The 11,997-nt window shown below is 38.8% G+C and overlaps 1 protein-coding gene across 2 annotated transcripts; it reads right to left on the bottom strand.

The window, feature by feature from the left end:
• Nucleotides 1-475: 475 nt before the first annotated feature.
• sufu (suppressor of fused homolog (Drosophila)) lies at nucleotides 476-11,887 on the bottom strand. 2 transcript variants are annotated; one of them, XM_032553968.1, is made up of 12 exons: nucleotides 11,553-11,887; nucleotides 11,066-11,200; nucleotides 10,662-10,798; nucleotides 9,726-9,868; nucleotides 9,204-9,289; nucleotides 7,668-7,740; nucleotides 6,261-6,414; nucleotides 6,057-6,159; nucleotides 5,514-5,648; nucleotides 1,981-2,119; nucleotides 1,827-1,895; nucleotides 476-1,741 (listed from the first exon to the last, which is right to left on the bottom strand). In XM_032553968.1, the coding sequence occupies exons 1-12, from the start codon at nucleotides 11,699-11,701 to the stop codon at nucleotides 1,652-1,654; spliced, it is 1,413 nt and encodes a 470-aa protein (XP_032409859.1). In that variant the 5' UTR covers nucleotides 11,702-11,887; the 3' UTR covers nucleotides 476-1,651. The 2 variants fall into 2 exon arrangements, with proteins under 2 accessions (XP_032409859.1, XP_032409857.1); XM_032553966.1 differs by having other exon boundaries at nucleotides 6,261-6,417; nucleotides 11,553-11,886.
• Nucleotides 11,888-11,997: the final 110 nt, after the last annotated feature.

The raw sequence follows: 11,997 nt of genomic DNA, 5'->3' as shown, positions 1-11,997 counted from the left end.
TGGTTCACCACATAAAATCCCAGTAAAACACATTGGAAAAATTGCATTTCTTTAAATAACTTTAAGAGAGTTAATTCTGTCTTAAAAGTTTTCTTTCAAACAATGAAAACAAGAATGAGATCAATGTACGTATTTAAAATCCATTTACAGAAGCTAGTTCCTTGTTTCACTTGGTGTCTGGCAATCCCCTGCAGTCAGTCTGAACCTGAAACTTAATTAAAACTAAATACACAAGTTCATACAGCAGAGCTTAATAAAAAGTGCAAACTAATTTGCACTCATTAATATTCTCCACATCTTCTGCCACTACTAATCCTTCATAATTAAATTACTACCAACACACTTTTGCGTTTTTTAAACATTTTCTTGCATACTTAGGATTGTTATTCATAAACTGTTGAAGGCAGTGACAACACTGTGTCCAGCATGAGCCTTCAGACACATCCAACCACTCACAAGTACCGAGATTCACAACGCTTTTCAATCAGATGTATGTTTTTGATTTATTTGTGTAATAGCTACACTCTTTAATGCACTTAGGATTACAGCCAGCCGGTTCACTCATAAAAAATAATAAAAAAAAGAAATTCAGCATCTAAACTTTTCTTTCATTATGAATGATAAAAAACATAAATATGCCATCACATGCTGCATGAGAGTACGTGTACAGTTAAGACAACACCAAAATATGCTGATTTTACATTTCGTGTTGATGGGGAATGAAATATGATGGTTGGCAGCTTAACCAGGTTTTTTTTTTCTTTTAATTATGAAATAATGTGTTTTTTAAACAATCCGGTGCGGTACGTAAACGGAAAATAGCTTGTAGCTCAAGGCACTGAGGAGGTCCCGTGTTAGGTTATGGAAGACTGATATCTTTTCTTTGACATTTCCTGAAAACCTAATGCATTTCAACTTTTAAAACACACCTGCTTTGCATGGGGAAAATAAATGTTACATGTAACACTCTGTGGGGTAAGGCTCTTGGCAAAGAGGGAGCTACAACAGCAGAGTGGGTAACCAAAGCTCTGTGGCTTGCTAAGGCAATGGTATTGAAAGATTTGAGACACAGACAGTACTGGCAGCCAAAAACTTTGGTGTGAACACAAACACATAAAAGAAAAATGTCCAGCATTTGTAAATACTATACAAAAAAAAGGAGTAACTGAAAACAAGACCAATAAACTGGTTTGCCATTTTAAGTCCCTTTTCTAAGGCCACTTGAATAAATAGTAGTGTTTCATAAAATGTAGCCCAGTTATTGCTTCAGACAGTCTCTGATGATCAAGGATGCCGTGTCAGTGATGTATATTTTAGTTTTTTTTGTTGTTGTTGTTTTGTTTGAGCAATACAAGCATCCCGTTTGCCTCGCAGCAAAGTTCTCACAGAACAACCATCTGAACAAGCTGGTTTGAGGCTGGGTTGATAACCTCAAGGTACTAGCGCCTCAGAGAGAAGTGGTAAACAATGGGCCTAGTCTGAGAACACAGTAACAGTCAGAAATGTGTGGCTGATCCCCAGGATCGTCCTCCGGAGCAAAGCAGTCCTCTGTGGATGACAGTATATTTCTACTTTTTTTTTTTCCTGCTCGATTTGCAGCACGTTCTGGGAGCGATGCTCTTGGAAAACATTTGTCTGCATTTTCTCTGCCTCATTGCAATGGGTTATCAAACACAGAGTCTGGCAGGATGGAAATCTTCAGCTTCTTCTCTGGCCAGCTGTATTCCTTGGGTAATTTTGACTGAACAAAAGGAAAAGGACACTAGAGGTGAGACAGCTAAGCAAACTGAAAGTAAAACCTAAAGCATAAGGTTTTTTTTATTTACCTCATCACGAGAGCCGAGCTCGTGTAAATCCCCCAGCATCTGCTCAACAAATTCTTCAGTCAGCAATATCTATGCAGGCAAAGGACAAACACCAGTTAAATGCTTTGAGTGAAAAGAAATCGCACAAAACAACTCAGCCCGTCTATGTGCATACCTGAAGCCAGGGCCCATGTGCCGCGTAGGGATGCTCTTCAGTGGCAAAAGCTCCTTCGACTCCAGTAGAGACAAACGTGATGGCCGTGTCTCCGTTGATGCTTTTATACGTGAAGTGTCTCCCGTGGAGTAACCTGCCCCTGCACACGATCAAATACAACACAGCATGAATTCTTTAGTTCATCCAATTACACACAGCTTCATCTGACCCGGACAAGTAGCAGGGTTTCTGCAAGTTCTGACATTATCATTATTTCAGTTTCAGGTCTTCAAGATTAAAGAAATAAGTGAAATACAACCTTTTCATTATTTTCCTCTCTTCCTCTGACTGCAGTATTTTTACATGCAGACTGCTGAATATAGCAACCTTCATAACAGTTACTGTTGCCAGCTTTTAGTGATCACTATTTTATTCTGTTTTCAAGTCATATCTCATAAAAGAAATACTATGGAAGTGAAAAACAATTATTTTGCTTTTGCTTCCTGAATCATTTATAGTGAGACAACGTCAAAAGCAGAAGTTTAAGACCATACCAAGCATGGCAAATGTTGATGTGTTTATTACTAAAATTGAGATAATTCATTTTTTTTTGGAATAGAATAGCAAATTGAAACCATTTTGAGTGGTAAAAAGCTCTAGCAAGCTTCCATTTGACCTGAGTTTGAACCTAAACGTAGAGCGAATACATCACTGGAAGTGTGTGACGAGATGCTGAAGAAAGGAAAGGTGGAAAGATGAGAGCAGCACCAAGTCAACAGTCTGTTTACCGGCTGCATTTCAGGAGAACTCTACCTTGTGTGTTCAGCTGTTCCAGCTGAATAGACGGCCACAAAGCTGAAGGGAACAGTTGCTTTGACTCAGACTGGTTAGTACAAACACGTCACAGTAAAGAGTCAAAATATCACATCGTTCCACAGAGAGGCTGTTCTTTTTTATTTAATTTTTAAGTGGAGCTACATAGCAGTTATCATCGCAATATCAATACTGGAACTGCAAAAAACCTGCTTTGTTGCCTTAGTGTCAGGCTAATAAACTGTAATTTGAGGACTATAAGCCTGTACTGTTATTATATGTGGATTTTTACCACTGAGTTTCAAAGGGCTGGACTTCTGCGTGATGAAGAGGATGGCACGAGATCAAAAGTGAATTTGCCTTGAGACCAAATTGACATTGAGAGTGACAACAAAAGAGAGGCTGAGGAAGTGTGTGTGATGCTGTTCAATTGTGACTGAAAAAGACGACTGGTGGTTTTAGTGTGCAGGAGGAAGATGAAGACGCCGATCGATTGCTTTTTTTTTTAAGCAGCTTTGCTACATGTAGTGTTTGGAAAAAGTATTCATGGTACACATTTATTTAAAAGTAAAAAAAAAATAATATTATAATGATAATTTCCAGTTTTTCGCTGAGAGCATTGCTCTGCCACATAGTAGCATTATAAAGGAAAACCCTGGCCTGATGTATGTTTTTGTAAACCACCATCCCAAAACTATTTTAAGTGGAATTAAGATGATGTGACCTTAGATGATCTAAGGGACAGTATGTAATCTGCTGGGTTTCCTTAGACAGAAAACTTTTAAAGCTAATTTTAAAAGTGGGAACTTCTCATGCCAGTAAAGCTGAAAGCCATCGGGACCATTCGCATCAGTTTTTATCCACATGTAAACGTCTCATATTTGGTGCTCTGTTGGGCGATGGTGCCTCAAGCATTTGGAAATGTGGCCTTTTAAGACATTTTTTGTTCTTTGAGGTCTGCGCCCTTCTTAGATGCAGTCTTATGTTTATTGGCCTTCAGTAGGCATCAGTGGGAGCCACAGTGTTTTGGCTCAACCAGTTTTTGTTCCTGAAGCCACAGGATCTTTTAAAAACATTTAAAATGACTGCCTGACTGTGCTCAAAGACTGCAGAGAAGTCACTCTGTGAGAGCTGCTTGTGCAGCTCAACAATCCTGCCATGTTCAAAGACAGAAAGCCTTTTTACTTTTAGCCATGATGCCCGACCTTAAATGACAGGAACTGATTGATTTTTGATTGTTTAAGCCGTTGTCATAAAATGTTGATCAGCTGAAGCTCCTAAGATTAAGATTAAAAGTTAAAAGTCACTAACTCTTTCACCAGGAGTTTATGAATTATTAGTAACTTACTAGAAGGTGTTTGAACAAATATTTTGAGGTCATCTGCACTGCAGATTACATTTAAAATATGTGCAAAAGCTGTACATAAACACAATGCTGAAGTTGATTATGTGCTTTGAAGCTTCCAATTAAAAGGCTCAACTAAAGGGTGATTTCACAGCTTTTAAGGAGTCTGGACGGAGTTCAAGTCCCTCTAGTCGCAATTTTTAAAGTGTCTAATCAGTTTTCAATGATCCTGTCCAAATGTAAGTTTGTGATTTGTGCTGGAAATCTTGTCTCGGCTCATGGATGACATATTAATTGTGTGTCTAGCCAGTGACATATAACTTTAATTTAGGAAGTTGTTTTAAAAAGACAGCAGTGTTTTTGTATTGGCACACTTCAAACTGGCTGCTCTCTCTAAAACTAGTCTCTGGTTTCCCACTAGTATTAAGAAAGAGTCCTACATAAGCCTGTCACGATAACAAATTTTGCTAAGCGATTAATTGTCTCAAAAATTATTACGATAAACGATAATATTGTTTGAAGACCTTTTTACACCCATTTAATGGAAATGACGTAATAATTCATGCAATTTCCTTTCAAATATAGACACACTTTATTTTCAAAAGAGCACTTAACACTTGAGCTGATAAACAAAATGAACAAAACAACCAAAAACAACATGTGGTGTCTCAGGATTGAAGTCTGCATCTGAAGTGGTTAAATGTCTTTAATCCAAACATGTTTAGAAATTTTTATGGTTATAGATTGTAGTAAAGCATTGATTAATGCCTGATTTTACAATTAGTTAACTGGACTTGGAGCCGTTATTTTGTGCCCATTGTTGGACACCACACGGCAGGAACGAACCTGATCGAACCGTTATTTCTAGGATTTCTGTCAGCTAATGTGTGGTCTCTCAGGTTTTGAAAATGGGTCGACAATCGGCCGGCAACTCAGATCGTGTCGTGTGCGCTGGGCATTACACTAAGGAAATGAGGAAGGGAGAGGTCAGGGAGAGCACTGGAGTTTTTTCATCAACAGAAAGAGAAATAGGCCAAAAGAAACGATAAAGCTGATAATTAAAATGAGGATGGTTTTAATTTATCGTGCAATTAATTGATTTATTGTTTATCGTGACAGGCCTAGTCCTACAAAGAGAAAAAAATAGTTTATGAACACTCTTTCCAATACATCTCTAACAATTCGTCAACAAAAAATATATATTTTGATTTAAAAAAAAGAAAAAATAAAGAAAACTATGCAACTAGGCACAACTGCACCTTTGCTCAATTTAAACTGATGTTATCTATTATCTTCTCAAAAATATTTCCTTATCCTAAAATGAACCTTTGATCCATTTTTTCTACATTTTAAAAACAGTGAATTAAGTGTGTGAGTGGTGGCGTTTCAGCCGTACCGCAGACAGAGGGGTAGCAGCGTGCCGGACTCCTGGTTGAATTTCAGATGGACGCTCTCCAGCTGGCGAGTTCGGACCAACTCATGAGGAACGATGGCTGCTGAGCTTTCACTCTCCAAACTGTCCTTCCGACTTCTGAAAAAAAAACCCCCCAAAAAACAAGATAAATTGTAAGTGGGGGTCCCTAAAGTGACAAATTTCCTGATGAAACTGTGGAAAAACTGTAGGGCGGGGGGGGGGGGGGGGGGGGGGGGGGTGTAGGATATGGCAGGGCTTTGTCAGCACACAGGAATGTAGACAGATTGCTTCACAATTCCTGTCATGGAACCCACTGTGCAGGAGAAACCCAGTTCTAGAGAAAGGAGGAAATGAACAGAGACAAGCCAACGTAATATGCTGGTATCTTGGAAACAATGGTGATATCAGCTCAGATGTCAGCGGGGTTCTGAGTCACTGCGCATGAAGGAGGCATCTCTCTCTCTGGGGCCCACTGAGCTGAGCAGAGCCCATGTAAGTGTGTTGGTGTGTGGGAGGAGAACTCACTGAGCTCTGTCGTGGTTCTGTTTCTGGCTGCTGATGGGTGGCAAGGCCGCCTTGCTGTTAAACTCCAGTCCTTTTCTCAGGGTCTCTCTGATCTGTTCTGTGTCTGTTGAGTGGAATAAGAAAAGAAGAGCTATGAGCTACTGAAAGCAGCTTCCCACCTCAGTGTTTTAGATTTGCTCCTGTAGTCTTTAGGAGATGTCGTACCTTTGTTTGAGAGCCGGCGAGGCTGCGATCCGATGCAGATGGATCGGCTGTCCTCCTCGTCGTCTGGGGGTCGGCTCAGGTCATCCCACACACACTTGGCACTCACGCCGCTCAGGTTAGAGCCCTCGGTTTCAATACCCTGGTCCACTCTCTCCTGCTTGGATGTGCAACAGACATATGCAAACATTAACACTAGCTTAGATGAAACTCACACGGGCCAAACATTTTAGAAGTGCATCTCAATAAATAAAAACAATATAATCAAAAAGTTACGATTGATTTTATTCAGGAAGTGTAGCTCATTATCTGGGTTCATTACACACAGATCGGTATCGGTACAGAGGGGTGGTTCATGCCAACTGATAAACTAAACGGCATCCATGTGAACAATTGTAATTATGAATGTGGCAAACTGACCTGACTGTGCATGTGTGTGATATGTCAGGGTAGTAAAACTGGTCTGCTGATATCTCATCCTGTAATGCAGGAACATCAACAGCATACTGCTTAGCCTGTAGCTTAACAGTCCAAGCTCCACGCTTCAGAAGAGAAAGGCAGGTTTTATAGCAACCGACGGGAATGTGACGGGGGAGTCCCGTCAGTTCCCAAAACCACAGGAAAAAAAAAAAAAAGCTTATAAAGGCGCATGCGGGGTCAGACCGACCTCTCTGAAAGAGTGGGAGGCTTAATTAAAGGGTGTGTTAACTTCTCAGGCATTATTATAACCTGCATGGGACCATTCTGAAAACACTTCTGTGTTTGTTTTCATGTTTAGCACAGATTGAAGGACAACTTTTTCTGCCTTTTTTTTATTTTTAGGGAAATTTTACAACTCTGTGCATGCCACTGCTTTTATTCAGAATAAAGTCTGTCTTTGGTACCTTTGCCAGTGAGAGCAGGAGCCAACTCCTGACTGGATTAATTAATTTTGTGCCCATATGAACAATTCATTCTGAATATTTAATCTGAATAGATTTTAACCCAATCAAGAAATTTTGCATATGTAAACATGGCTCCGCAGTTTCACCATGATTAAACATTTGTTATGTTTAACATAACAATATGTGTTTTTTTTTTTTGTAACACTCAAATTTTCTGAAAATGTCTTTTTCATTTAGGTGTAACTATAAATTCTAAAGATTAACTGACCTCAATGCGACTTACAGCGTATCGCTCAATGTGACATGAACGTTTGACTTTTTGAATTAGATTGTGGAAATAAATGAACTTTTTGATGATATTCTAATCAAATCAAATCTTATCTAATCAAATCAAGATGCACGTAGTAATGTCCAAACAATTCCTTAATCTACTCTCAATTAATTTTGCATTCATAATCTTTTAACCTTCAACTAAAAGCAAAATACAGGAGCAACTGTATGTGTGCAGATTTGAATGAAACCTTACTTGTAGATGTGGATCAATTTCAAAAATGGTTTCTCCTCTCCTCATGTCAGTGATGAGCCAGGGGCCGCCAGCTCTGTAAACCAGACAATCAATATTAACCTCTAGTTAAACTCGAAAGTTATCAAATGACCAAAGTTTGCACTCCCAGCTCACAACACACTCGAAGTGTAAGTGATATGGATTGCTTTTCAATACAAAGTTCATTTAACAGGAGCTGATCTGAGCAAAACACTATCATTTGACAAAAGAGAACTCATAACACACACACACAATAAAGACTTTTTTTTTTACTCAGAACTGTGAATTTGTCCAGCAGTTCGGTTACAGTTTTGCAGAGGCAGATGATTTTTATCCATTCCCTCACAAAATGAGCTCACATTGGCACTCCCTACATTCAAAGTGTTTCATCACCAACACGGTCCTTTGTTTTGACTCATCAGCACCCACGTTATTGAAAGAAGAGCTTCTCTGTCTTTCAACTTTAACCTTTTCAGTTATGAATCAGAACTTTAAATTGGTGTCAGATCATATTTTAACTCATTAGCAATGCAGCAGTTATTTTTGTTGGGTTATTACACTCAAATTATCTACCAACACAATGCGTCAGATTCATCTGAACAGTTATGAGATAAATTAACGCCTACACTCGCTTCACTTCAGCAGCTCAGACTTCTCTAGGTAAATGTTAAAGTTCAGATTAAATATTTAAAGGTCGAATTTATTGATACAGGAACTTAAAGCTGTAGCACAAAAATGAATTTAAGGCATACCAAACACATACCCAGCTGCAATTAGATTGAATTTACGTTTATAAAAGACTAATTTCTTTTTATTAATTAATAATGTAGCAACAAATTATTAACCTGAACAGTGCAGCAACTCTGATGTAATGTTTCTCAGGTTCTTTAGAATAAAACCTGCATCCTATATTTTGATATTCCTCTTACAGCATCTAGTGTAAAATATTTTTGCAGCCCCAAAAACTGCTTAGGAAGAAGTCGGACAACACTACAAAGAGTTCCAGACTCCCATTAAGTGTGCATGCATACTTCCCAGATCTTCCAATATAATGAGGTCACATTTAATCTGCAGGAAGCACGTTCAGTCCTAAAACACCCCACCCAACAATCCAGAGACTTAAATATCTACTGCCAAATGTCCTGTAGCAGTTACTTCAAGCCCCCTTTCAATATTAATTCAACAGCTGAACAGATTGCTTTTGCACTTCAATAAGACATACAAACAAAACTCATTGCTTTCAGCAGCTGCAGTTAATTTGCAATTTCAGCCTCAAAAGTATTATTCAAAGATTAAAAAAAAAAAAAAAAAAAGTCTGAATATTTATTTTCGGAAACTGTTCAGACTTTTGATACCAACATCCATAATCTTAAGAGCTGATAGTGCTGTTTTCAAGAATCTGTTCTGATTTAAAGTAAACATATGCAAACTGCATCAAATTCTATAAACTAGACAAAAAGCTATGCAAGAAATCAGGATAATGCCTGGGATTTTTTCCGCTTCAACAGTTTTACTTACACTTTGATTCCACGCATCAGCTCCAGGATGCCCTGTCCATTCCACTGCTGGGACGCCTGCAGCTCTTCTGCACACACGCCCACAATCTATAGAGAGCGCAGAATTTCATAAAGTGTTGCAGGAACTCATGCAGCATGCAGAATGTTTGTGTTTATCGTTTTCTTCCCCTTTTATTTATCAGACTTGACGCACCTGATTTCAGGTAAAAAAGCAATTTGAACTGTGCATCTACACAGAATAGTATGAAAGTCTCATATCAAAACAACTTTTTTATGCATTTCTTTGTGTCATTGGGAGCTACCAAGGTTAAATCTGCTGAAACTCAACTCTGTCTGGATTCAGGAACCTTGTGCTTCTCAAACTAAGTGCTACTTTTTCTTCTGTTGGATAAAAGAAACGGCAGCCAATGTTTGAAAGCAATTCATCCACTCTCCTAATTAATTACGACTCCCGAGCCTTTTCTCAAGGCTAACGCTGTATGTATAGTAAAGTTGTTTATTCATGTGAGGTATTGAAACCCACCTGGAGAAAGCTGACAGTACCAAACGGAGTCTGGATGGGGTGCATCTGTGGGTCTTCAGTAAGCAACATGTGCTGAATGCGAGACTCGCTGTTATCCAGTGGACTGTGCCATGACACATGATCCCCGCTACAAAATGTGTTTTCTACAGAAACATAAAAAAGACAACATATGTTTCATAAAATGAGAATTGGACTCATCTCTATTCTTAATTTCCCTAAGGTGATAAAGAAAGAGCAACAACAGAAGAAAAATGATGGGAAAAAGAACAAAAAGAAGTAAAACAGATGAAACTGGTATCCAGATGTGGAATGAAACGCATTAAAAATGGATTTCCAACTGACTGAATCTGTCTACTTGGGAGGTAATAAACACCCTGTTTGGAGTGGAAAGAAAACCAAGGGAGAGAAGATGGCCAAGAATCAGCATTCGGTTAACTTAAGGGCCCACCCACAAGCAAATTGACCCCAGCTGGAAAGCAATGCAAAGAACCTTAGATGTCCTTTCTTTCTGCAAGACTTTATTTAACTTCTCTCTGGTCGATAAATTCAATTTTTGGACATTAAGAATCTCAAAGATAAAAAAATGACCTCAAATATTAAGTCAATAATTGAACTGAAGAGTCAAAGGGGGGACACAGGCAACAAGACTTCCTGGGAATCTGAGGTGCTAATGACTCTTCCATCCAGGCATATTGAAATATATCAGTCTAAGAACATATTTTAAATGAATTAAGACATAATATCTAACAAATGCTGGAAACATGCATATAGAGACAGTTCTAAAATAAAAATTATCCAGTGAGTCTAATAATGGCTGAGCAAACAAAAACAAATAAAAGTCCAGAAGATATCATTGATTACTTTAAAACTGCAGGAACATTTTTTTTTCCACTGTACTTTTCATCAGCACCATTTTGTAAGATTTCTAAATCTTACCTGACTGGAAGACATAGCGAGCCAAGCCTTGCATGAGTTCTGCAGGCCACGTTGGAGGTGCTGTCTCTCCCGCCTCTCTCTTGAGCCTGAAGGTAAGTTCAAACCCAAATCCGCTGGGCCCGTCTGTTCCTGTAAATCTGGAGGAGAAAAAAAAAAAGTGGCCAAAGAACAACAGTAACTGGATGTTTGTTTAATCTTAAGTGTAAGGGATTGCTAAAGTCACAATGCATGTCAAAATCAATAAACTGCCATTACAATAGGTGGTTATCATGTAAAGTGTTAACCTGTAGATAGGTTTTCACCAACACAAAATGCATTAGTAAAAAAAACAACAAAAAAAAGTCATAAATTAATAGAGATCAATTATGTAAAATGTAGAAAAATGACACAAAAAATTAACTTACTCGTGGACCCGATTATCTCCATACAGGTCACTGAGTCCAAAGCTTACATAGTGCCAGTGTTCCTGGACGTCCTGAGCCGCACAGCCCGTGTTCCTGTACATGCTGATGTAGTCTAAGGGGTCTGGTCCACCAAGCCTGGAAAAGGAAAACCACTGACCATGTAAAGTTTTCTTTTTGTTGTCAGTGGACTGAGCTTCTACAACAGCCAATTTCTTCTTTCTAAACGCTTTAAACCACAATATGAAACTATAACTAGGATTAAGATTGCTTTCATGTGTAGTGTTTGTACCAAGTTTGTGTCGTTTTGAACTTGTTTTCAAAGGATATTCCTGGATGTTTGTTAGCTTAACTGTAAATGTTAGCATTGTGCGCTAAGCTAACTTAATGATAGTTCTTAGCCTTTGATACACAAACTTTTCCTACTATTTGCTAGAATATCTACTTATGAATATAACTCAGACCAGCTACAGCATATCGTGTTACCTACCAATATTTAACAATGGCAGTAACTTGCAGCGGGTTGGCCTGATCGGGGTAAAGTCGCCGACATTCCCCATATATAGCCTGCAGTCCGGGAGGAAACAGTGGCACCAGCCCGTGGGCTTGCGCACCACTGTTAGGCCGTATTTCATCCATACTACGGCCTCGAATAAACCGGGTTGTTCTCTAAAGGTAAAACCAAAGTGTATGGAGTTTGTATCGGTTCTCCCCGATGAACAAAAGTAGTCAAAACTACACCATAAAGGTCCCAGAAACAATAGGTCGACTTCTTTGCAAAACTCTTGTTGCTCCTTCCACACAAAAAAGCTCTAACAATTGGTTGGACAAGGAGATCTACGTCACAACACTGACGGGGAGTTTTAACCAATAAACATGGAGTATAGGATTAATGGATGATTATGATTGACTGATTCGTTGTGAATGGGCGTATC

This window comes from Xiphophorus hellerii, chromosome 22 (genome assembly GCF_003331165.1).
Source record: "Xiphophorus hellerii strain 12219 chromosome 22, Xiphophorus_hellerii-4.1, whole genome shotgun sequence".
Classification (NCBI taxonomy): Eukaryota; Metazoa; Chordata; class Actinopteri; order Cyprinodontiformes; family Poeciliidae; genus Xiphophorus; species Xiphophorus hellerii.
Note: the sequence above shows the minus strand (reverse complement) of the source record. Positions and strands in the feature narration are given on the sequence as shown.